Source organism: Anabrus simplex, chromosome 6, assembly GCF_040414725.1.
Source record: "Anabrus simplex isolate iqAnaSimp1 chromosome 6, ASM4041472v1, whole genome shotgun sequence".
In the NCBI taxonomy this organism is placed as follows: Eukaryota; Metazoa; Arthropoda; class Insecta; order Orthoptera; family Tettigoniidae; genus Anabrus; species Anabrus simplex.
In genome coordinates, this window is record NC_090270.1 from 281,922,560 (window position 1) to 281,949,489 (window position 26,930).

The 26,930-nt window shown below is 41.1% G+C and overlaps 1 protein-coding gene across 3 annotated transcripts in view; it reads right to left on the reverse strand.

Annotated features, from left to right (window-relative positions):
* Positions 1-26,930, reverse strand: part of csw (corkscrew) — a 587,333-nt gene that overhangs the window by 156,724 nt on the left and 403,679 nt on the right. For all 3 annotated transcript variants that reach the window (XM_067150444.2, XM_067150442.2, XM_067150443.2), the window contains one exon: positions 8,530-8,724. In XM_067150444.2, coding sequence (XP_067006545.2) covers positions 8,530-8,724 — 195 coding nt within the window. The remainder of the gene's footprint in view (positions 1-8,529; positions 8,725-26,930) is intronic.

Here is a 26,930-nt window from a genome sequence, read left to right on the forward strand (position 1 = left end):
GAGATTCAGTGCCGTTTTGAACAATGTAATCAACTGATTGTGTTGATAAAAGAAAGTTTGTCATTGTTCTACAATAGACCTCTTCACTGAACTGTTGCGTGCACAACGCAGATCAATTTCTTATACTGAATTGCCCATGAAATAAATTTGCAGGAATTCGTAGTCGCCATCTAACACCGGCAACAGTGAACCAGCTCTGTGATATATTTGGTCTTGTATCTGTAAATTAAGGAGGACAGCTTTATTTTTTTGTCACAAAAGCTATGAAATAAAATAAACAAAGCAATATCCACCAACAAAGTCTGTTTGTTATATGTTAAAAGAAAGCAATATGAAGGGTAAGTCTTTTTGTTATACGTTACCTTGAAAGTTGGCATGAAATTGTCCCGAAGTACATTTGTTGCCCCAAGTGAAGTCATTTGAAAGCAGTAGATATATTTTTGGATATTTGTAAGGAAATTTATGGAATCTGTTCCTGTTCCTGAAACCAATAAGTACAATGGATCTGGTGGTGGAATCAATGGCACTAATTTCACTTTGCCATTTCCGCAACACAATCCAGCGGCTTCATTTTTGTATTTCAATGCCTTACAATTTTGACAAACGGAGTTCATAGATCCAATAGCAACGCACTGGTAGGCACTGTAGTCAACTGAAACATCGTAACTGAAAGCAGCTCGATTCAAACTTGGAAGATTATTAGCTGAACGACGCGCTCCACGGGTTTGTGATATTCGAATACTTTCAGTTTCATTTCGCTCTTCACGTTGTTGTGCAGTCCGATTAGACTGAAAATTAGCTTGGCTTGTAGCATTTCGAGTTCTTCGACCGAAGTTGCTCCGCCCGCGTCTTATAGGCGGCATGAGTTTTGGAGTGAGTATAATGTATATGGAAGCACACCAAAAACAAAAAAAAAAAAAAAAAAAAAAAAAATCAACCAAAGAAATCGATTAACTTGTTTGTTGAGAAGCGAAGATTTAAAAACAATCAGGGTAGACAAAGGTCTCCAACTATAACAAAACACGACACTGCAGACTGCATGCGACTGTCTGGAGAGCATATGTTTGGGAGATCCGTACCGGCAGTCGAGGCAGCCAGGCAGTCAGCCAGCCGAGTCACGCGCGAAACCAAAACCCAAGGAGACATTCTTCCTGTCACAAACTGAGAACTAAGCGGAAATTGTATTCTCTGCAACTAGTTCTGCGACCTCATTTAGTTCTATACCTCTTATCTTTAAACCATTAGAAATTAAGTCTAACCATCGTCGTCTTGGTCTCCCTTTCGTCTTGGCCCCACCACCGAAGCTGGTTAATGCGTACAGCTGCATCCATCGAGTAAAGATAATAGATGTTAACAGTGGGACATGCTGTTTAGAATGTTTAAAAACAGATTTAGGAATACATGTACTTAGTCATTAGATGCAGTTACACCAGAATCGCTAACTTCACTGTATCTCCTTCGGCAGAACCACATACGGGAGACTCAGATAGTAAGTTGAGCACTTCTCGCGAAAGCGGAATCAACTTTCTCCTCCCTGATTTCCTTAATCTGGTAACGTACGGGTCCGATGATATAAGCAGCCTATGGAAAAGGTCAGTATTTGTGTCCTCTCTGGAAGGTTTCCTGTTAATTTTATTCCTGGTCTCCTGGGCTTCCACGGAGAGTTGTCCAATAGGTATAATGCAGTGCCTAATTACTTCCTCTCCATGAACCAAGAGTTTGTGCAAAGTTGCAGGCATGTAGTACGACTTGTATTTTTGTAAGTACAATTGTATAGTTTCCTTTGCGTACATTCGAAATGTCACTTTATCAATGGCATACCCACACGAAAGAGTTTCTAAGATGACACGTAGATGGTTTATTAAATTCAGATCTACTCCAGTAATATCCGCAGAAGTGGAAGCCTCTCTGAAGAATCTTCTAGCGGTTTCCATCATTGGTATTGCCAGCACTTTGCTTCGGATATCAACCAACAGACCCGTTTCCTCCCTGAACCGAACCTGTATATTCTTCTTTCTTTAACCAGTTTCTTCTCCTCGGCATTTCTTATTTGCCACTTTCTTGCGTCAAGTCTGTACGCTATATGTAAAAGGCATTCGAAACATCGAATCCATGCATTAAATGGTCATAACCCAAACTTAAGCGTTGTTGGGTTAATTACTCTTTCAGTCACTTCAGGAATATTATTCATCCCTTGGGGGACGCGCCACATATATAGCACCTTTGGGAAGACTGATAGGAAGACAATGCACAGCAGACTTTTCCATCCAGCACAGTGAAGTGTAGCTCATGTTCAACCGCTCTGTGAACCGCTGGCACCTCACTTCTGTAGTGAAGTCATCTACAGTATTTATTGCGTGTGTATTTTAGGCTTTAAATCAGTGCGTAATTGTATTGTGTTGAGTGAGAGTTATGCCATAAGCCTACGCGTACGATTTCTTTCTTTAACATTAATATTGTGATCTTTTATAGTCATCTGCAGTATTTGTTTATTGCGTCTTTTTTCTAGCTTTTATTGTCTGGATACATTTATTAAATGCAATTAAATCCCCGTTCCTTGAGGCCATAAAATTATTTGTTTATTTTCTCCCTGAATTTGCCTTATATTTCAGTGCTGAGGTTTCTTATGTGCCGTAGTTTTCCTCTGATTCTGTACAAACCAAAAACCCTGTAAACCCCGTGTCCCCTTCAGTTCATAAAAATAATTTTTAGCTTAGTTTCTTCAGCTTTTTGTCTTGAACTTAAATACTGAATTTCACAAATGTATGTGCTGCCGTTTTCCCGTGATTGCGTTGAGAAAAGCCGTTCTATAAGGCAACCCTGTTGTCATAAGAGCAATACTGTTTTCTTAACATGGAATGAGCTATAGTACTGGCAGGCTCATCCTGACATTGCTGTGATTCACGTCCTTCTGCAAGGCTGATTCTCTGGTCGAACCAAATTTTATTGCACTTCAGCAATTTGTCCCTTTTTCTACTATATTTTGCCCAGCGTGATCGAATTTTAGCACACAAAATACTGACAGACTTCCTTATTGACTTGGACATATCGTCGGAACAATCCTCAAAGCCTATATGTTCAATTACAACATTCGCAATATCATCGTTTCGCTTATATTCCCCGCTGTTCCTCAACAGCTCGAAAACCGACTTCCGGGTTGCAGAGTACATGGCTTCTGAAAAAAATTAATTACTCTCATGGTCGCGCCTGGTCGCAGCAAAAAGTCACAGTTTTCTATTCATTAAAGTATAGATAACTCCTCCAAATACTTTCATTGCGGAAATCAAAGGCAATCCATTTTGAAAGTCAGCTCAAATTTGTATAATTAGATAGTTCTTGGACACCCTTGTACCTGAATTTTAAGTGCATATTCCGGGCAAAAATAGAATAATTTTCAGAAAATGCTACATACTATATAAAATACACACCTTCATCTAATGTAATCACATTGAAAGCCAAATAAATATTTAGTTCTGACGTCCTTACTGAGCCCTCACATAATAATAACTACGCGCTCGCCTCGCCAGAATATGATGCCCTAACGGAGGCGAGCCACTTTAGGCCTTCGGTGAGATTAGATAATCAGACAGCGCGACTTTTCAATACTTAATTACTGTCCCTAGAGTCTTATAAACACGACTCACAGAAAATGCGCACCAAAGACAAGGGTTGAAAATCTTATTTTTGGCCGGCTGGATGATAGAAATTACCCACTGTGCACAGGTCGCCTATACGGCGTCAACCCAAAAGAAATGCAGCAGGCCTCATCGGAGACCACACGCCATTAATTATTGTTCAGTCAAAACAAAGCTGGGTTGGCTGAGTGGTACTGTTAGTAAGACAATTGCCTTATAACTCCTTGTCGTGTAAGTTTCTTAAAACCGAGCTCGATAGGTGCAGTCGCTTAAGTGCGGCCAGTATCCAGTCTGGGGCTGTACCTTAATTAAGGCCACGGCCGCTTCCTTCCCAGTTCTAGCCCTTTCCTGTCCCATCGTCGCCATAAGACATATCTGTGTCGGTGCGACGTAAAGCAAATAGCAAGTTTCTTAAAGTAGGATGGTAAAGCAAATAGCAAGTTTCTTAAAGTAGGATGGTATATAACAAATTCCCATGAGTTCCACAAAGCTACTTCGTTCTCTAAGCCTTGCAGCGCACGTTACACGCGTCCACGTAACTTGGCAAAGATAATGCCGGCCGGCCATGTGTTGTGGAGTAACAACTGTATATTCATTGACAGAAATAACTGATTTAATACGGACAACTTTAAAATATTTAAAATGCAATTACGGTTTTAATACTGGGACAAGTCCCCCTGTGGATGGGGGCGCTAGAATAACACCCACGGTGTCCCCTGCCTGTCGTAAAAGGCGACTAAAAGGGGTCCCAGGGGTTCAACTTGGGAGCGTGGGTTGGCGAGTCCTGGAACTGCTTCAACTTACTTGTGCCAGGCTCCTCACTTTCATCTATCCTATCCGACCTGACTTGGTCAACTGTTGTTCTTTTCGACCCCGACGGTATCAGGTTGCGAATTCTAGGGAGTCTTTCATTTTCACGCCCTTCGTGACCCTTGTCTTCCTTTGGACGATATCTTCATTTTTCGAAGTGTCGGAACCCTTCCATTTTTTCTCTCTGAATAGTGTAATACAGAGTATAGTTGCCTAGTTGTACTTCCTCTTAAAACAATAATCACCACCAACACAGGAACAACATGTTAATAGCGAACGCCCTTCTTTAGTCCATCGTACTTCGTCAGTCGCGGCCGATTGATTAAGAAATGTTCTCCGTCACAGGGCAAGAGCGTTCTGTCGGCCAAACCCAGCGCATTAGATATAAACTCCTTTACAGGAGTCAGAACTTGAGGCGGTCACGCGATATTATTGCTGCTTTACGCACGTATTTCCTGATCGGCCTCTCTGTCTTCGTCACACCAAGGTCGACATAACGTGGAGCATTATTATGAGCTGCATAACATCGTCCTCTTACGAAGTCTGTAGCAAGGACAAAGCGCCTGAACGCGATTCAATACCTGGACTCCTAGTATCTCAAAAATGTTGAGCCAGTTCATCATCAATCTCATACAAGTGGTGACCAACCTGATATAGCATAGGCCTACTTAAGCGATGCAAACGCACGACTTTCATGCAGTTACCATGAATTTTTCCCAAGAAGACCAAGTAGGTCAGCTATGTCAAAACGAAGCGAAGTTCGCAGAGGGCAACTAATAAGTTCTGGTGATGACAGCACAAATGATATCAATTCTTTTTACACCAGAGTAGTCACTTCTCTTCCAGGGAAGCAACGCATCGAATGCTAATAGTGACTACAGGGACTTGGGCTGATAATAATAAAGTGCAAACTATCCTGTTGGACTTCCCTTGGTCAACTTCTCTTCTATTGAAAGTCCATCTCTATTAGACTATCTGAGAGGATGCCTCCTCTGTCTTCTCTAATTATTGGGAAAAATGAAGTAGGCCCCTTCATTAATAAGCGCCAATAAGTATCAATGTTAACCTTTAAATCAAATCAATCGTGAACAGAAAAAAAAAAAAACCTAATAGTAAATAAAATTGGTTTCGTGCCCTTTGCGGGAATGAACACCAGTATCTATGGGAAATTCGTAAATTTCCTGATCCAAAATGTGAGTCCCCGAGTACAAGCACGACCGAAACAAACAAGAACATTATCACATGTATGTCTTGACCAATTAATATACAGATATTTATCGACACGTTGCCAATAAAAGAATGCACTTATATGCGTTTACACCGAGCTTAAATGTTAACAGCCCTTTCCTATCCCATCGTCGCCATAAGAGCTATATGTGCTACGACGTAAAGCAACTTGTAAAAGAAAAAAGTTAACATTCTCTGCGGACTGTTCTGAACGATGCCTGTCGCTTCTTAACATAAATACTGAACAATTAAGCACGTTTATAGGACAAATGCACATTATTATTATTCAGCTAGGACGTTATTGCTTTATTTATTAATATTCCACAACTACAGTATTTACAATGTGTTTATGTCTTCTGGTATGGGCTGGAGCAAGTTTGTTAATGTCATTGACCTATTTCAGTCTCATGCTTGGCTTTGACGATATGAAAGTGAGCCGAGGTATGAGCGATGCTAGTAATACCGTTCCTTATGCAGCCAGTCTCTGTTATAAATGATGTGTAAATGCCGCTCGTAGAGCCGGTTGTTGCGTTCATTTAAGCGGGCATGACAGATTGATACACAATGGCAACTTCTGGGGAGGAAAGAAACGGGGAACCACCTCAGTCATTTCCGTAGTACGCCTCTTTATTGATGCCTAATGCTATCTATGACAGCTGATGGCGGAGCTGTTGAGGATCAACCCGGCCTTCGAACTGAATACGCAACATACAGTACATTAACAATGTACCAGTATTTATTCTTAGAATGCAATTATTTGCCCTAGAAAAAATGCACAAATATATAAACTAAACATGTATAATATATATATCAATAGGCTTAAATTTCACATGCTGAAACTTAAGAATGGTGTATGGCCACTACAGTATGACAATGGCAAGTACATGCATGTGTTAATACGTCTGTCACTGTGCCGCATTTGACTAAATAGGTCCTCCAAAAGAAAGGGAAGGACAGAAATGTTTTTACGCACTTTTCGGAAGCGTTACAGACAATATATGTTTTAGACAACCGAATTACAATACCGTGGTTATTTCAGCAGAGAAAAATTTAATACCATTTTTGTTCAGTCGTTAAGAAAACTGGTTGCTATGGACTTTTCTTGAGTAGAGTATTGTGTTCTACGCCATTACTATTAAGCACATTATACAATGTTATTGGTTTTACTTCCGTAGCCTCCGTGACTCAGACGGCAGCGCGTCGGCCTCTCACCGCTGGGTACCGTGGTTCAAATCCCGGTCGCTCCATGTGAGATTTGTGCTGGACAAAGCGGAGGCGGGGCAGGTTTTTCTCCGGGTACTCCAGTTTTCCCTGTCATATTTCATTCCAGCAACACTCTCCATTCTCATTTCATAGCATCTATCAGTCATTAATAAATCACTTTGGGAGTGGCGACCCCATCGTATTAATAGCCTATGTCTGCTTCATTCATTCCATCCCTGATCCGGTCAATGGCTGGAAAACAGGCTGTAGGTTTTTCATTGGTTTTACTTCCCACTAACCACTTTTACGGTTTTTGAAGACGCCGAGGTGCCGGAAGTTTGTCCCGCGAGAGTTCTTTAACGTACCAGTAATTCCAGCAACACGAGGATCACGAATTTGAGCACTACCGGACTGAGACAGGATCCAACACGCTAGCTTGAGCTTAGAAGGCCAGCGTTCCACCGCCTTAGCTATTCAGCCCAACAAAACTCGTGATTCAAACTTAAACTTGTGGCAAGTTAAAAGTATCAAGATTTTGTTGAAAAATAAGCGAAGAAACAAAAAAATTGTTATCTTACATCTCAAAATGTTCAACTTTGTAACTTGAATAGACCTAACTGTGTTCTGAATATTTATAATGAATGAATAATTTAACAATCTTAATTTGGAACATTTCCAGTTTTAAGCAAAAGTGCATACATACATACATACATACATACATACATACATACATACATACATATATACATACATACATACATACATTACATAACTAGTGCGTAAAGGTAGCTATATTTCGAAACTAAAATTAGTATCCGATAGTCGCTATTATAGGCTATGCCTTTGCTGGCAAGATGTAGTGTTTACAGTGCGCTGTGTCTTCTGGTATGGGCTATATCAAATTTGTTACTTTCAATGACCTGTCTCAGTCTCATCCTTGGCTTTGACAATATGAAAGTAACTGAGGTATGAGTGATCCTAGTAATACCATTCCTTATGCAGCCAGTCCCTGTTATGAATGGTGTGAAAATATCGTTCATAGGGTCGGTTGGTGCATGCATTTCAGTGGGCTTGGCAGACTGATATGTAATAGCAACAGCTGGCTCGGTGAGGACAGCAACGGGAAACCACCTCACTCCTCACATCCCTATCACGCCTCTTCAGTGACACCTAGGCTATTTATGACAGCTGTTGGCAGAACTGCAGAGGATCAAACCAGCCTTCGGGCTGACTATCCAACAAACAGTCGCTATTATAATCGGCTGTCTAAAAACACTAATGTTCAATTTTTCTTGAGACCAATTATTTACCACTAGTCCAAATGTACGGTTCCATAGCTAAATGGTTAGCGTCTTGGCCTTTGGTCACATGGGCCCCAGGTTCGATTCCCTGCAGGGTGTATGTGTCGTCTTCATCATTGCATCCTCATCACGACGCGCAGGTCGCCTACGGGAGACAAATCAAAAGACCTGCACCTGGCGAGCCGAACATGTCCTCGGACACTACCGGCACTAAACGCCATATGCCATTTCATACTATTCCAGATTATGAAATCATTGTGTAACAAAGGTAAGCATTTTTCATTTTAGCAATTAAAAAATCCTCTATGACTACGGCTTTATGAAAGAGCAAGAATGACGGAAATGGACTGTACCTTTCCGTGGTGGGGTCCGCACAGTTGAGCGGATAGCGCAGCTCTATCACTTCTCCATTCTTCTCCTTGAGTTGACCTTGGTTCTCCATGTAGTACTGAACCAACTCGGATAGGGTTGCGAACTTCTCGCCGCCGTACAGGTCGTAGAAGTCGCCGGTGTTCTGGATCTTAATGTGGGTGACTTCCCCATTGCGCCTGTAATCAGCCACAAAAGAATTCAGTGTAATTAACAATATATAAAAAAAATACCACTCGTAGCACGTGATATCAAAAGAACACATTCCAATGAAACTAATTATCACACTCACATACCTAAGGATTTATTCACGTTCATAATGACTTGGTTTCGCGTTACGACACTGGAGTCATTAAAACATGCGAGCTGAGTTAGAGAATAAGCTAAAACACATACATAAATATTTACAAATAAAATAGGTAGGAAGAGGTGGTTGATGGATTTATACAAAAATAAAGGTCAAGGAAAGAAAAAAGACGAGAATCGTTGTTTGTTCGTTATATGCAGAAACAATAGAAGATGTACAGTACGTCTATTAAAGAGTCCGTAGGGGGAGAGATTCACCTAGAGTCAAATATCTTGATAAGTCCGAAGCTAAAACAGAAAGAGAGAAAGAATTCTATACAATTGTCAAATCACGAGGACTGGGGGATAAGATTTTTTTTCGTACGAATGCGGGGTCTACCAGACAAATGGAAATATACAGATGGGAGTGGGGAGCGTAAGTTACTGTGAAATGTATTAATAATGCCGGGTAAGTTTACCAGGTGTAGGATATAAAGCAAAGAAACTGTCAGCCATGGATTTGTTTTTTCAATTTACTTTACATCGCACTGACACAAAGGTCGTATGGCGACGATGGGATAGGAAACGACTAGGAGCGGGAAGGAAGCATCCGTGGCCTTAATTAAGGTACAGCCTCAGCATATGCCTGATGTGAGAATGGGAAACTACGGAATACCAGGGCTGCGGACAGTGAGGTTCGAACCCACTATCTCCCGAATTCAAGCTGATAGCTACGTGACCCAAACCATGCGGCCATCCTTGTGCTACGCAATGTTTATTCTCAAAGTGTACAGTAATCATCACCGTAAACCCTGAAAGTAGTCCCCTAGATTGTCACAACATGTTGCCAACGATTCGAGAGACGTCAGATACCAGTCGCCTTAGCAAGCGTGAATTATGCAACCTCGTGTTTCACACCGTTGGCAATGTCTCCCACGCAATGGTTCTTTCACTATGGGGATGAGGTCAAAATCGCACGCAAACAGGACTGGTGAGTACAGCGGGTGTTCCACTACTTCCTGCCTCCAGCGCTGAACTTTTCTCCGTACAGCCTCTACTGCATGCAATCTAACGCTGTCGCGGAGAAGGAAGACATTGTTTCGGCTTGTAACTCAAGTGATGTCGTCCTTCTACCCTCTGAGTAATTACTGCACGTGGCACATCAGTCCGGACCGCTGCACGTCGCTGGTTGTTTCACGCCCGCACTGAAATGCTGCTGCCCATCTCGCAACGGTTCGGTACGGAAGAGAAATATTCCCCAAAGCTTCCACAAGTTCTCTATGACATTCTTTGGCATCGCGACCCCGGTGAACGCCAGTTTGATGTACGCACGCTGTCCTTGCCTCGTCACATGCATTTTCCACGGAGTCTGACTCACTACTGCAGTCCCATCGCCCTGTGCGTGCTTCCTGTCCAACGCACCGCCATCTTGTGCTGTGTCCATGTAGCCTACTATGCGTGCCATACTTTCCAGGTCAAAAGATCATTGTAAGCACCGTGCAAATGAAGACAAAAAGTATATAGTTGCCACGACTTACGCGCCAACCCTCGTATTAAAGAGAGAGTGGATCGCACCGGGAAAGGCAGCAACATTATTTCGTACATATTATATTATAAAATAAAATAAAAATATAATAATGCAAATAAATAACATAAAATGCGCACTAACATAAATAATAAAGGGTAGGATGCACGTTAGACCTCTTGGACCGAGTGCGCAATGAACATAATACGAGGATCATTTAGTACGGAGGAGCGGCGTACAACGTCGAGATGATCATCCCGTTATAAGAGGCAAGGAACCAAGGAGAGGACGGGGGCGTCCGAGAACATCATGGTAGCGTACAGGCCTTGAATATAAACAGGATTCCAGTGGCAGAGACATCCAACCCCAAGTAATACTCTCTAAGGATCAGAAGAACCGACCCTGAGTGATACTTGAGTGTCCATTGTAGGTACATATACGGGCAGGAAAGAAGAAGAGGAAGGAGATGATGCACGTCTGACGTAGAAAAATATATTACTGTTTAACATTTAGAACAAAACTGACACTGTGTAAAATGGTATAAAGTATTTCTCAGATCTTATTATAATATAGTAATAGGCAAACTGACTTCAATAAGAATGGTTTAAAATGCATGTACTAAAACAATTTTGATTCTCCTTCCTGGCCTTTCTTTTTCAATCAAAACAATTTTGTTTACAATACATTAATGCTCTCTCGTCCGTTTCTGGTGATCCAGAACTGGGGGAAGGAAAAATATTCTATTCTAAAACCGACATCGTCAACTCAAAGCGAAATGATTTCGGAGCCAGCCTGCTCGGCGCTTTGGAGAGCTGTTCAGTGAGGAAGGGAGGGGAAGCTCGTGACGTCATGCGTACCGAAGCTTAGCGATGACCCACGTCATTCTCACACTACAACAAAACTCCTAAAGTCTCTACTTTCCCTCCCAACAAACTCCAACTAACCCCAATGAATCCCCTCTCCTCAGCCCCCTCCTACTCCGACCCCAAATACTGTATACCCCAACACACCTCACCATATTCCTCGTCGCCCTCACAAACGTGCCAGCACGAACGCCAGACTCCTTTCAGTATATGTTCAGTAGCTTCACCCCCTCAAACCTCACTCTATACCAACAACAGCCACAACCACATTTCAACCACTCCATCAAAGGTCGCTCTTCCTACCCTTCCAAGAAACACTGGAAGATAGAATAGCAAAGTTATGGCAACGACGTTTCGTTCGAATACCAAACAACACTTGAAATAAACAATTTACCAACCAAAGGACCCTATCTGTGATCGGCGGTTCCAACTTTCACTGCCACTTCGGAGGCACACAAGTTGCGTCGCAAACGAGCTTGGACTTGGAACTACGTTAAAGCTCAGTCGGTTCATAAGCTTTCATTCACCATGGAAGATAGTTCAGCACAGCAAAGGATATTGAAATGTATATTCCTTTAAGAAGAATAAGTAAACAAATTAACCAATTGCATTTTTTATGAAGTAAACATGATAAGTGTCCCAAAACCTTGGTCTGTAAATGTAACGAAAAATGTATTCAGGATATACAGTATTATAAAACGTTTTTCTTTTCCTTCATCCTCGCCATAACACGAACTAACGAAATCATATGGCAGCGTGCGGGTACTGTAAGTACTGCCGCTGTGTGCTGCTCCGTTTTTCCTCGCTAATCAGCCGCCATGATCGGAGCAAGCAGTGCCTGCTCCTTAGAGTTACGAGTTAATTACCTATCTTCTAATCATAATGATGAGAATGCTGTACTCAGAATGAAAATTTGGTATTAATACATTTCTTGACAGCGCGTGTTGCTATTTCTTGATGGATACAGGATCTCTGCATCTGTCTCTTGGCATAGGCCAGTATGGAAGCTACTGAGGCATGGGTGGAGCATGACTAGCGTGTCCAGGTGTAATTAAAGGTGCTACTCATAAGGCAGGTCATGCTACAATAGCACACTCCGGCTTATGAGAAAGCAATGGCGAACCACCTCACTCATCATGCCTAGTACTCCTCATTTTGGCGCCGCCATCAACTTTTGCGGTTTCTCTGTCACCATATAACCTTGTGCCATTTGAGGACCCAACCAGCCTCAATGCTGATGACTCGACAGACATTTCTTGAAAGCCAAGAATCGAAACAACTTGAAATCTCCACAGTATATTTTTCACCGTAACATCACACATTTCTCCAAGAGAAACATTGTAACGTTCCAGACGTTACAGTGTAATTATATTAATTTTATTATGTGTAATTAATTTAGAAATTTAACGTCATAATATTTATCTTGGTATGTAATTGTATTATAATTCATGTTTAATCATTTGCTCACTATCATTTCATTACTTTGTAACTACGACTTATAAACGAGGGCTGAATATTCTAATATTCACTTAGATTCTTGCGACATTTGTTTAAAATTAACTTGCAGTAGATTTCCTCAATCTTACCACATCACCGAGGAGGGAGAAAGGACAGATTTAGACACCAAGTTCTGGGAAAGCGAGCACGTGTTCACGCGTCCTAACGTAAGCTACCGCATTTCGACCAGAATTATTCAAACTGGACAACGCCTATATTTTGAAAGGAGCGTCATGTTGCCATGGATAATGAGTGAATGGACCAATAGAAGAACAGTTAATATCAGAGTTAAGACCCGTCAACTCTAATATCTGGAGTGGGGAGAGACATGTCATCTGATTGGACCACGTGTTGCGACCTGTAATTAGCACCAGAGAAGGTTATAAAAGGGCATGCTGGAGCTCTTGGCTTCGGCTTATATCTTATATCTTATATCTTGATCTCTACTACTGGACTCGGCTGCATTCTACTTGATCTTCTTCGTTTGATTCTACGTTAGTATTCTACATTAATTTACCACGACGTGGTACTTAGAAATTCCGAATGAGGGGTGTATAGCCACTCTCATCAGGAAGTACGTACAGCTCGGCTACAAGACAGGTTTGAACCAGTCTAAGTCAATAGGTAGTATTATACTAGATAGAAATGAAACTTCAGAGAATATTTTCCGTAAAGTTGGAAGGATTCTTAATTGAGTATCCTCTCCAAATAACCCAAGGTGGTTCTGCTAACTATGACTTAGGGCTTATCTCCAATATACGGGATAAAGCATAATAGGGAGTGTTAGTTTTGAAGTCATCTTCCAATTAGTGGTGGATGCAATTTGCAAGGCAGGAATGGTACTTAGCTGCAGATGAAGAGATATCAAAGACGACCGGTGATGTTCCAGCTACCAGGAGGGAAGCTTCCCAAGGACCAGCAGACCAAGACTAAATGGTGAGCAAGCGAGTTAAAGATATTGCAAGTTTTCGCGAAGTAGAGTCATTCAATTTTTTATTAAATTCATTTTCTATTTTAAATTCAGTCTTCGTTAAACCGTCGTCATTCATATTAAATATAATAAATTGTATTTTTCTAGTTCACTTTAATTAATCTGCCTTAATTAGCCTTTTGATTTTTAATTCTCCTGCTTAATGATTAGTGCACTATCACCCCACCCCTGTGATAAGAGTCCGTCCAAGCTTGATTATAAATTTTTATCTTTAAGTCCTCAACTTAAAGATTGGCGCCCTTAGCTTGAATGGTTGCATTTCTCATTTGATGATTGTTCTCCGAGAGGGGAAGTCACATAAATGCCGCTCCAACGTGTGGCGAGAAAATCATTAAGTACGGAGCAGTTAATGACAGTAACGATATCAGAATTCGTATTATGGGCAAAATTTGGATATCCACGTTTCATTAGGAGTGTTTGATTGTGGGAAGGGTCATGGCTGATCAGACGAAAGAGGAGAGGATGTTGCGCAGTGGACGGGCGATAAAAGGCAATAATGTATTGAGTTCAGAGGAAGAGTTGTGTAGTATTGTAGAGGAAATTGAAGATAGAAGTGTAAGTAGTATGGAGAGTGAAGGCAAGCAGAAAGAAGTCAGTATGGAGTCAGATGATAGTAGGATGGGGGGCGAAGCGGAAGTAAACACTAACAATGAAAGTAATAATAATGATCAGTTAATGGGAATGATGCAGTTAATGTTAAGTAAGATAGAGGACAGTAAAACTGAAATAAAAAGTGAATTGGAACAAATTAAAACAGATGTAGAACAAACTAACACTAAAATTGATAATATTAAATATGAACTTAAAGAACAGTTAGAGCAAACTAAAGCTGAATTAAGCAGGGAGATGAGGGAAAATAAGGAGGAAGCGAATCGGAGAATGGACGAACACAGTAGGCAGTTACGCGATCTGGTGGTAAAAAATGAACATTTTAATAAGCGATTAGAGGACCAGAAAAATGAATATGAACGGCGAGGGAAAGAGGTAGAAGAAAAGTTTGCGGGGCAGAGAAGTGAATTCCTGGAATTAATGGGGAAGGAAAACAACTCTACTAGGGAGGAAGTAATGAGGCAGGTCACTAGTATTGATAAGAGAGTTGAGACTCAAAGAGGGGAAATACGGATATTTAAAGACCACGTCCAACAAGAGATTGACACGGTAAAGCTTAGAATAGAAGATGAGACCCGGGCAAGTGAAGAAAGGTTTGCGATAGCTGAAGAGAATAAGATTGAAATTAGGACATTGAAAGAGAAGCAGGTTAATTTGGAGAGAGAAATTGATAGGAGAGACAGAGATGTAGAATGCCGGATGGAGAAAGCAGAAAATCAGTTAAAACAGGTGGCAAAGGATAAACAGGTTTTCACGGGAAGGCAATGTCTAGGAAATAGCTACATTAGGGAAATTGAACTACCTAAATTTAATGGGAAACAAACGAACCCGCTAGATTTCCTTAAGATGATAGAAAAACGATTTGAAAAGCGTCTAGAGGAAGGGTCTATGGACTGGGAAGACGTTATGGAAAATATTGACCATGCTTTTGTAGGAGAAACTCGGTCTTGGTTCATGGTATATAGGCAGACGATGACGAACCTGAAAGAATTCAGAAATAAATTTAGAGAGAAATTCTGGAATGAAGCGATACAAGCTCGGGAGAGAGAAAGGGTGGTATTTGGGAGGTACAAACAGCATGAAGGAGTTACTATGACCGAGTACTTCCTGGCACATGTCATGATTTGTCAGAACTTAGATGGTATAACCGAGGGGTCTGATGTAGTAAGACTACTTTTAAGACATTTTCCGGACAGGGTGAGAGAAGCGGCCTGTATGCAAAAAGTTGGTACTATTCAGGAGATGGAGAACCTATTAGGCAGTTTTGATGCGTTAGGTAACCTTAGGAGTAGAACGGAGAATATTCAGAACTTTAGTCATCACAACGGAATGAGACATAACGGTAGTACACAGAATCACGAAACTCGCAATCAGTTCAGACCTCAGCAGAACAGCAGGAGAGGAGCATCTGAATATAGGACAGGAAATTCCCAACGGAGGCCAGAGCAATGTACTAATGAGTCCAACGTCAATACACAAAGGGAACCTTTAAACTAACGAGAGGCTGTAATGTTAGGTCAGAATTCCAGCCTAGTATGAAGGTAGCGAAGTGTCTTGCCATGAAAGTGTTACCATATGACCTCGATGTTAGAGACGATTTGTTGTATGAACCCGAGCAGAATAATGGAGATTCAAGTAATAAAGTAGTCAATCCCGTTGTTAAATTGAAAGTCTGGGGGGCGTGGGTTAAAGTTTTGATTGATTCTGGTAGCCAAATATCATGTATTAGTTCTCAGTGGTATGAGTCATTAGTGAAACAGGGTATTCAGTTGGAGGAAATGCCTGTTAAGTCTACTTTCATCATTACGGCTGTTGGAAAGAGGTCTAAGCAAATTTGTAAACAAGTAGCTGTCCCGATCTGCATTAATAATTCTATTAGCGTTCAGATATGTTTGGTAATTCCGCATTTGATATTTGATCTTATCTTGGGATCTGACTGGTTAACGTTAAAATTGGCTCAGTTAAATTACAATGATCTAGTGCTAAATTTGAGGTGGAATAATGAGGATATCAAGGTCAAGTTTGAGGAGGAAATTCAGAGGAAAACGGAAGTTAGTACAGTGTGGAGAATGAGAGAGGTTTCTAAAGTAAATGAAGAGGCTAGTGAGGGCCTGAAGTTGTGTCAGTTGTGGATTAATGAGGATAAAATATGTGGCTTGAAAGAAGCCGTAAGTAGAAGTGAAGTAAATGAAATCCAGAAGGACAAGTTATTTGAAGTGTTGTGTGAACACGTGGAGATTTTCTCCGAGAAACCTGGTGTTACCCATCTGTATGAACATTCTTTTTCTGTGCTGGATAAGACTCCATTCAGCGGACCGCGATATCCGATACCACACAAATATGCAAAAGCCGTAGAGGATCAAATTCAAGCTATGTTAGCAGACGATGTGATTGAATTATCAAACAGTCAATATGTTAATCCCTTAATTGTCGTGCCTAAGTCTGATGGATCAATACGTTTGTGTATTGATGGCAGGGAGATGAACCGACGTATTGGTGCTGATCAGTTGAGATCACAAACCATTGAAGAGTTGATACAGAATTTTCAGGGTAAGAGTTGGTTTTCTACGTTAGATCTTAGGAGTAGTTTTTGGCAGATACCTTTAAGATCAGAAGACAGGCCTCTTACTGCTTTCAGCTATAAGCATAGTTTGTACCAATTTAGGCGTGTTCCTTTTGGGACCCGTACGAGTTCGGCAGCTCTTATTCGCGCACTTAGTATTGCATTGGGAGATGATACTGGAGATTATGCTACTATTTATATCGATGATGTGGTTATAGGATCTAGTACCTTTGAAGAGCACTTGGACCACTTGGAGAGGGTTTTTTCTAAATTAGAGTATGCGGGTTTTACTCTGAAACTTGACAAATGTGTTTTCAGTAGACGAGAGGTGACTTTTTTGGGACACCGTGTATCGGCAATGGGAGTGACGCCTGAGAGCACAAGAATTGAGAAAATATTGAATACTACGACACCTAGAAATATTAAGGAGCTCAGATCGTATATTGGTGTATGTAATTTTTTCAGACGATTTGTAGTGAGATTTGGTAACTTACTAGAGCCTCAGAATGAACTAGTGAGAGTGTTAGGTTTGCCTGAAGAACCGCCTCGTAATGCTGAATTTTACGTCCGACTGGCACGGGAGAACCTGATTAAATCTGGAGATAAACGTAAAAGGCAACAGAAACGTAAGGTACTGGATAACTTTGAGGTAGGTGATATGGTTTTGGTGAGAGTTCCCATGTTGTCAAATAGTGAGGATAAGGTAACTAAGAAATTTTTTCTGTTATATCAAGGCCCTTATAAAGTTCATCGTAAACTTGGACCCTGTGCTTACAAGTTAGCGGATGGCGAGAGCGTAATGAATGGTTCATATAACATTAGTAGCTTACGGAGATACCTGTCGTGTGAGGTGGCTGAACCGGATTGTGAGATATAGGTCAGTAACTCGGGGAAGTTGCTACTTGTTATGTCAGACTACGAGTGGGATGAGTTTACGTCTTTATTGTGGTGGTATTTCCTAGTTGTGTTTGTAAACAAGGGAGGTGTTTGTGTGACGGTAGAATTACGCTCGTTCATTGACTATCGATCATCTGTTTTCCGTATGTGAGGCCATGAAATTTTATATATTTGTTTTCTGAGATGTTACAGAAGGCTAATTAAAGCTGACGACGGCAAATAATTAATTTTCCCGTATGTGCATTTCTAACTTGCAATAATTTTACCGTGAGCTTAAATCACGTGTGTATACGAGTGAAGTGTATTGCATCCTGCTTCAAGATAAGGTTGAAACATTCGAAAGAGTGATAAAAGTGTAAATTGTTTGTATCATTTGTTTTCCATGTTTCTAATGTATAAGATTGGAAAAGAACGTGTTATTGCTATCTAGCAAAGAATGTCGGAGAGATGGGGAGTAAAAGGACAGATAGACACTCGGCAGAGTCTGTAATCTGAAATTGTATATATATTATGTTATATTTTCTAGGATAATCTTGTTTTTTTTACAAAAGTGAAAAGTTGCTCATGTTGGGCATAATTTTGTAGCTATACCTCAAGATGAACTGAAATAACAGACAGTCGCAATGGTAAGCAGTCTAAGAGAGATATGATGGAAAGAGTGAGATATAATTAATTGTATGAAAATAATGTCGCTCATTATGGGCAGGAAATTGAAGTATTTCAAATCAATGTGGGAGTAAGTGTGTGAGTTCTCAACTCATGTGATATTTGTTAAGAACTCATGGGGGCGTATGTAACGTTCCAGACGTTACAGTGTAATTATATTAATTTTATTATGTGTAATTAATTTAGAAATTTAACGTCATAATATTTATCTTGGTATGTAATTGTATTATAATTCATGTTTAATCATTTGCTCACTATCATTTCATTACTTTGTAACTACGACTTATAAACGAGGGCTGAATATTCTAATATTCACTTAGATTCTTGCGACATTTGTTTAAAATTAACTTGCAGTAGATTTCCTCAATCTTACCACATCACCGAGGAGGGAGAAAGGACAGATTTAGACACCAAGTTCTGGGAAAGCGAGCACGTGTTCACGCGTCCTAACGTAAGCTACCGTATTTCGACCAGAATTATTCAAACTGGACAACGCCTATATTTTGAAAGGAGCGTCATGTTGCCATGGATAATGAGTGAATGGACCAATAGAAGAACAGTTAATATCAGAGTTAAGACCCGTCAACTCTAATATCTGGAGTGGGGAGAGACATGTCATCTGATTGGACCACGTGTTGCGACCTGTAATTAGCACCAGAGAAGGTTATAAAAGGGCATGCTGGAGCTCTTGGCTTCGGCTTATATCTTATATCTTATATCTTGATCTCTACTACTGGACTCGGCTGCATTCTACTTGATCTTCTTCGTTTGATTCTACGTTAGTATTCTACATTAATTTACCACGACGTGGTACTTAGAAATTCCGAATGAGGGGTGTATAGCCACTCTCATCAGGAAGTACGTACAGCTCGGCTACAAGACAGGTTTGAACCAGTCTAAGTCAATAGGTAGTATTAATCTAGATAGAAATGAAACTTCAGAGAATATTTTCCGTAAAGTTGGAAGGATTCTTAATTGAGTATCCTCTCCAAATAACCCAAGGTGGTTCTGCTAACTATGACTTAGGGCTTATCTCCAATATACGGGATAAAGCATAATAGGGAGTGTTAGTTTTGAAGTCATCTTCCAATTAGTGGTGGATGCAATTTGCAAGGCAGGAATGGTACTTAGCTGCAGATGAAGAGATATCAAAGACGACCGGTGATGTTCCAGCTACCAGGAGGGAAGCTTCCCAAGGACCAGCAGACCAAGACTAAATGGTGAGCAAGCGAGTTAAAGATATTGCAAGTTTTCGCGAAGTAGAGTCATTCAATTTTTTATTAAATTCATTTTCTATTTTAAATTCAGTCTTCGTTAAACCGTCGTCATTCATATTAAATATAATAAATTGTATTTTTCTAGTTCACTTTAATTAATCTGCCTTAATTAGCCTTTTGATTTTTAATTCTCCTGCTTAATGATTAGTGCACTATCACCCCACCCCTGTGATAAGAGTCCGTCCAAGCTTGATTATAAATTTTTATCTTTAAGTCCTCAACTTAAAGATTGGCGCCCTTAGCTTGAATGGTTGCATTTCTCATTTGATGATTGTTCTCCGAGAGGGGAAGTCACAACATCCTATTTTAATATCCTTCTCTGAAAGGGATTTTTAGTAACCCTGTAATATAACGGTGGGGTGTAAGGGGTAGGCTGTCCTACTGAAATGTCAACCTCGCCTGCACGTGGAGCTCAGTGCTTTCGACTGATGAGGCTCTGGCGACCGAGCGACTCCCACGATAAGAAGTACCCGTCTACTATGCCAACTCTCCCTATGAAGGCGGATGAGCTGGCAGGTGCTGGGGCACTCTCTTGCCCTTGAGGTGGGAAACCACATCTAACGGGCGGAAGAACCATATATGGTCTACGGCATAGAAAGTCCTCAACGGCGGACCAGGCGTAGGGACAACCAAAGGTTCCCTAGCGGTTGGGAAGGCGGACGAAGGCTGCAGCAGTCTTGGAGCCTCCAGTCGTCGTAACTCTTATGCCACTGGAGACAGGTTCTGCGACTGTCAAGAAATGTGCCATTGTTGATGTACAGCAGGATTCTCACACTGAAAGATGTCACGCACAGGCGTCTTCTGAAGAACGCAGCACATACAAGTCCGGCGCCGATCGGGGAGTTGTGACGGGAGCAGTATTGTGTAGTCTGGGAGCTCCTAGTGACAACCGGCACGTAGGCGACTAATGTGTGATCGCCGTTTTGCTCGTGTGCTGCATTCGTGACTGAGCAGGCCTATTCAGAAACCACTCTGCTCACCCTGAATGGCGAGAGGTCTACAAAACGTGCCCTAGACATAGTCAGCCTCAACACAACCCGACTGGGACTCTGCGCCCAGACGGTACACCATAAGTGGTCAGAAGAAAATAAAGATGAATTTTACAACCTGGAACATCCGTACTCTAATGGACAATGATACAGCTAATCGGCCAGAAAGGAGAACAACTATCGATACTGCAGCACTGAATGAAACTAGAAGGCCCGATGAAGGACATATTAAATAACAAGGAGGTGGATACATTTTCTTTTGGAAAGGTAAAAACATTCATGGTGTTGGTTTTGCCACTGCAAACGAACTTGTTCCTCACCTTGATGAACTTCCTTCTGACATAAATGAAAGACTCATGAGCTTTCGCCTCAAGCTTACCAACAATCAACGAGTTACAGTAATAAGCGCATATGCCCCGACTCTCACTTGTGAAGAAGATGAAAAAAAGAAGCATTCTATTGCCAACCTGACATACTTCTAACAAGAATACCTCAAGCCATAGCCGACTACAGTTACAAGCCGGAGTCAAGTAAGTTTGGCAACGTCCAGTGGAGGCCAAGGGGAAAGCGCAGGATCCATCCGTGGATGCTGATGTTTAGTGAACTTCGTCTCGTGTTTCGTTTAATTTTTCAGGGATAGGTTCGAGTATATATAATAAGATAAGTGATAGAATAAGCATACATAGAGCCTATTATTGAAATAATGTGAAGGCTAAGCAGGGCTGAGCAGCTTGGATTGTAGAGCTGGCTTTCTAAGCCCACTTCATTCCGGTGGTATTCGAAGGTGCTCAGACACGTCAGCTTCGTGTCGGTAGATTTACTGGCACGTTTAAGAACTCCTCCGGGACAAAATTCCGGCATCTCGGCGTCTCCCAAAAACCGTAAAAGAAGTTAGTGGGATGTTAAATCAATAACGTTATTATTTGTGAATTGCGGACTGAATTTGACTTATTAATAAAATGTTTCGTGTATTTGCAGATGGCCAGAAAATGTTGTTTCCATGTATCGTAACAACTATAGCAATAAACAAGGTTTTGTTACTACGTTTAGTTTTCCTTCAGACGAGGAATGAGAAGAAAAATTTATTTGTCATTTCAAACGCGATAATAGGGAACCTGGAAAGGATTCAGTCGTATGCATAAAACATGTCACACACGATTTTTTTCAACGGGGGTTAACATTTGTGATAGTAAAGTCAACGTAACTACACTACTACCTAAACCTAATGAGCTTCTCCCTGATGCATGCCCAATTATTTTCCCAAATTTGCCAAAATATTTGTCATCGAAAAGTGTTAAAAGGAAAGATCTCGAAGGTAGGAGCCTGGAAATGTAAAGTATGGTAAACAAGAAAATGGATGATATGCCAAATGTCACTGTGTATGTTATGTTATCAGGTGTTTGTAAAAGAAATAACATGTTTAGCAGATGGTAAAATATCAAAGTGGTCTCAACTAAATGCATATTTATTAAATTATATAGGAACCACTTCTTGTACTGTTAGTGTTAAATGTGTACAAATAAATCTATTAAAATGTTTCACAATCTCATAGACTATCGTCAGGTAAGCAGTGAAAGCACACTCTTTGTCTTGCCTCATATTTTGAAGGGAACAATTCGAACTTTGCACTAAAAGGGCCGGGCTGATTGGCTCAGACGGTTGAGGCGCTGGCCTTCTGACCCCAACTTGGCAAGTTCGATCCTGGCTCAGTCCGGTAGTATTTGAAGGTGCTCAAATACGTCAGCCTCGTGTCGATAGATTTACTGGCAAGTAAAATAACTCCTGAGGGACTAAATTCTGGCGCCTCGGCGTCTCCAAAAACCGTAAAAGTAGTTAGTGGGACGTAAAGAAAATAACATTATTATTATTATTATTATTATTATTATTATTATTATTATTATTATTATTATTATTATTATTATTATTATTATTATTTGCACTAAAAGGAAGAAGAGTTATGCCCTACTCAAAAAGTTTTGTTTGGAACTGTGAAAGCAAATTATTTACTGTCAAGAAAGTTTCAAAGTGATAACTTAGAAGGTTTAGTCAGTTCTTATAGTTTATTGGTTGTAACTATGTTACTGCACTTCAAGTCCTAGAAAGTGAGATGAAGATTAGGATTAAGGGTGTTTTAGGGTTGCGGTGCTAGTAGTGATGGTATGGAAAAATGAGGTTTGGCTGTAACCAATTACCTAGAAATGTGTGATTCCGTCAAGATAGATGTTATTGGGCTCAATATGGAAGTAATAAAAAAAGTTACTCACTTTTATCATGTGTAAATTTCTGGGTATACACTAAGGACAATATCCAGAAGGATAAGCTGTGACACTTGTTTAGGTCTCCTGCAGAGTAATGAAACAGGTGATCCCTATTTTGAAGAACTTCGGTGGTGGGTTAGTGGTGCCAACACATTGTGTTGTGTGTGTCTGCAGAACAGTGGTATACGAAGACTACCTGGATTGTGAAAATTATAAAGAATTTCTGTTCTCTCTATCCCGAGCTGCTTTAGGAAGAGATAACAATCAACAGTTCTGGTTTGAACGCCATCATTGTGGGCGTGGCAATAATGATGCGATAGATTGTTTATTGTCTACATTTTCCAATGTCGTGTTAAGTGCTGGAAGCAGATGAAGAACACGAGTTATATCAGCAGTGAGGATAAAAACACTAAGCGGAAGAAGATGTCAACACTCCACAATAATTGAGCTTGTAAGTAGTGTTCTTAAAGTGTTTTGTTTTTATTCGTGTAAAATGCGTATTTCTAACTTCAGTGAATGCATTTACTGACGTGTGTGTTTCTTAATACCATTTTACGAAGATTGTGCATTTATCATAATCCTCGTGTTGGTCTAAATATGGGTGAAGTCATTCAAAATCGGACACGCCCCCTATTTTCTCGGCCTCCGCTTGACAGATAGATACAGCGTTGCCAAGCGTACCTTCCGGCTTTAACCGTAGATGGATCCGCCTCAAGCTGACAAAATCATTCTCTTGGGAGACTTTAATGCGCGAGTTGGTAGAGACTCAACACTATGGCCCAAAGTAATTGGAAAAGAGGGAGTAGTGAATTGCAACTCTAATGGAACCCTTCTGCTCACGAAGTGCTCAGAGCACAATCTGGTTATCACTAATACCCTCTTCAGACATTTAAAACATTATGGCAACATCTACGGTCAAAACACTGGCATCTAATTGATTACATAATTGTACGCGCCCGAGACCAACGCGATGTGTTAATCACAAAGGCTCTAACAAGTGCTGACGACTGCTGGTCGGACCACCGACTTATACGGTCTATGATGACCCTTCACAACCACGTGCACCGAAGGAAACAGAGAAAACTTACGAGACCTAAACTGAACACAGACCGTCTCAAGGATTATAACACTAAAGCAAAATTTCAACAACTCTTAGGGTGATAAACTGCCGGATGAATACCCTGAAAGCACTGAAGAACACTGGGTAACACTGAAGACTGCAATACTATCACCTGGTGAAGAATCGGTAGGACACCGTAGGGTCAAACACCAACACTGGTTTGATGAAAATGACCAAGAAATTCAGACTCTAATAGACAAAAAGAGAGCAGCACACTAAGCTTGGCAGATCAATCCTAGTTCACTCTCTAAGAAACGAGAATGTCAAGAAGCGAAAGCACATGTTCAGAGGAAAATCCGTGTTCTGAAAAACAGTTGGTGGACGATGAAGTCTCAAGAAATGCAACATCTAGCAGTAATTAACAACACTAAGAGCTTTTTTCAGCATGATAAAAACCGTACATGGCCCAGCAGCCCTAGGACTAAACCCTCTTAAATCTAGGGATGGCTCTACTCTTAGAAAGACAGTAATTTCATTCATGCATGATGGAAAGAACATTTCCATAAACTACTGAACAAGGATCCAGAGATCAACGGAGTAGAAGTCTTGAAAATTCCACAAAAACCTACAAAATCTCATCTTTGCGAAGTTCCTTCAAGAAGTTGAAAATGCTATTTAACAGCTTAAAAACAATAAAGCTGCCGAATCAGATGGAATTCCTGCTGAATTTTTCAAGGAAGGTGGACGAATTCTTGCTGAACATACACTAATGCTCATTGTCAAAATATGGAATAATGAAACAATACTTCCTGATCTCAGAGATGCTCTGATAGTCACAATCTTCAAAAAAGGAGACAGAACTGATTGTGGTAACTCCGTGGAGTAACCCTTCTGTCTATTGCTGGGAAAATACTCGCTCGAATTCTATCCAACCGCCTGATGCCTCTAGCTGAAGACTGCTTACCTGAAACTCAGTGTGGATTTCGACCCAATCGCGGTACAACAGATATGATTTTCTGTGCTAGACAAAAAATGCACGAGGAATGCAAAGAACATCTCCTTCTCTACATGACATTCATAGATCTTGCCAAAGCCTTTGATTCGGTTAAAAGAGATGCCACCGGGCGAGTTGGCCGTGCGCGTAGAGGCGCGCGGCTGTGAGCTTGCATCCGGGAGATAGTAGGTTCGAATCCCACTATCGGCAGCCCTGAAAATGGTTTTCCGTGGTTTCCTATTTTCACACCAGGCAAATGCTGGGGCTGTACCTTAATTAAGGCCACGGCCGCTTCCTTCCAACTCCTAGGCCTTTCCTATCCCATCGTCGCCATAAGACCTATCTGTGTCGGTGCGACGTAAAGCCCCTAGCAAAAAAAAAAAAAAAAGGATGCTCTGCGGAAGATCCTAGCAAGGATAGGCAGTCCTCAGAAGTACATAAATATTCTTAGATTGCTGGATGATAATATGAAGGGCATGGTTCTTGTCAACAGTAACCCTGGAGAAAATTTTGAAATCACAGCAGGTGTGAAGCAAGGGTGTGTTCTCAATATTTGCTGGGACTATATTTCATCTTATTGATGGGAAACTACCAAAAGGCATAGCAACTGGATACAGGACTGATGGAAGTTTATTCAATTTCAGTAGACTGCAAGCCAAGACCAAAAAATCCACTACATCCATCATTGAACTTCAGTATGCTGATGACAATATTGAACTCGTAACAAAATTTACAAGTACTTAAACGCATTTGACGAAGCGTATACAAGTATCGGCCTAAGCCTTAACATCCAGAAGACGCAGATCCTTTACCAGCCTGCACCCAACTCCACCTCCGTATGTCCTACAATCACAGTCCAAGACAAAGTTCTGAAGAACACAGATCATTTCCCATACCTTGGCAGCCATCTCTCAGCAAATGCACATATTGATGATGATGTTAAACACCGCCTCAAATGTGCTAGTATAGCTTTTGGTCGTCTTCGGGGAAGGGTCTTGGATAATCATAATATCAGCACTCAGACCAAGTTGTATGTGTACCAAGCTACCGTTATACCATCTCTTACATATGGATGCGAAACATGGACTACCTACAGAAGGCACATTCGATGCCTGGAAAAATACCACCAACGTTGCCTGAGAGGGATCCTGAGGGTGAAATGGCAAGATCGACGCACTAACTTCAGTGAAGCTAACTCCACTAGCATTGAGGCCATGATTATCAAGCACTAACTCCGCTGGACAGGCCACATCGTTCGCATAACTGAATTCCGTCTCCCAAAACACATTATGTACTCCCAGCTAAAGGATGGTCATAGAAAAGTTGGAAGACCACAAAAGCGTTACAAAGATGCGCTAAAAACCAACATGAAAAGGTGTCAAATCAAAACTAACAACTGGAAAGCTCTTGCATGTAACCGCACAGTCTGGCGTCGTAAAGTTTGGGAAGGAACTCAGCGCTTCGAGCAAGGAAGGCGGAGAACAGAAATTGACAAGTGCAATGCAATAAAACAACGGGAGTTCATGAAGAAAAACCAAACTACACAGCCAGTGCCTAACAGAACAAATGTGTGCCAAAACTGCGGAGAAATCTGCGGTTCTAGGATTGGCCTCTACAGTCACTTAACCGAGCTCGATAGCTGCAATCGCTTAAGTGGGGCCAGTATCCAGTATTCGGGAGATAGTGGGTTCGAACCCCAATGTCGGCAGCCCTGAAGATGGTTTTCCGTGGTTTCCCATTTCCACACCAGGCAAATGCTGGGGCTGTACCTTTATTAAGGCCACGGCCGCTTCCTTCCCAATCCCAGCCCTTTCCTATCCCATCGTCGCCATAAGACCTCTCTGTGTCGATGCGACGTAAAGCCAATAGCAAAAAAAAAAAAAAAAAAAATACAGTCACTTAAGATCTCAC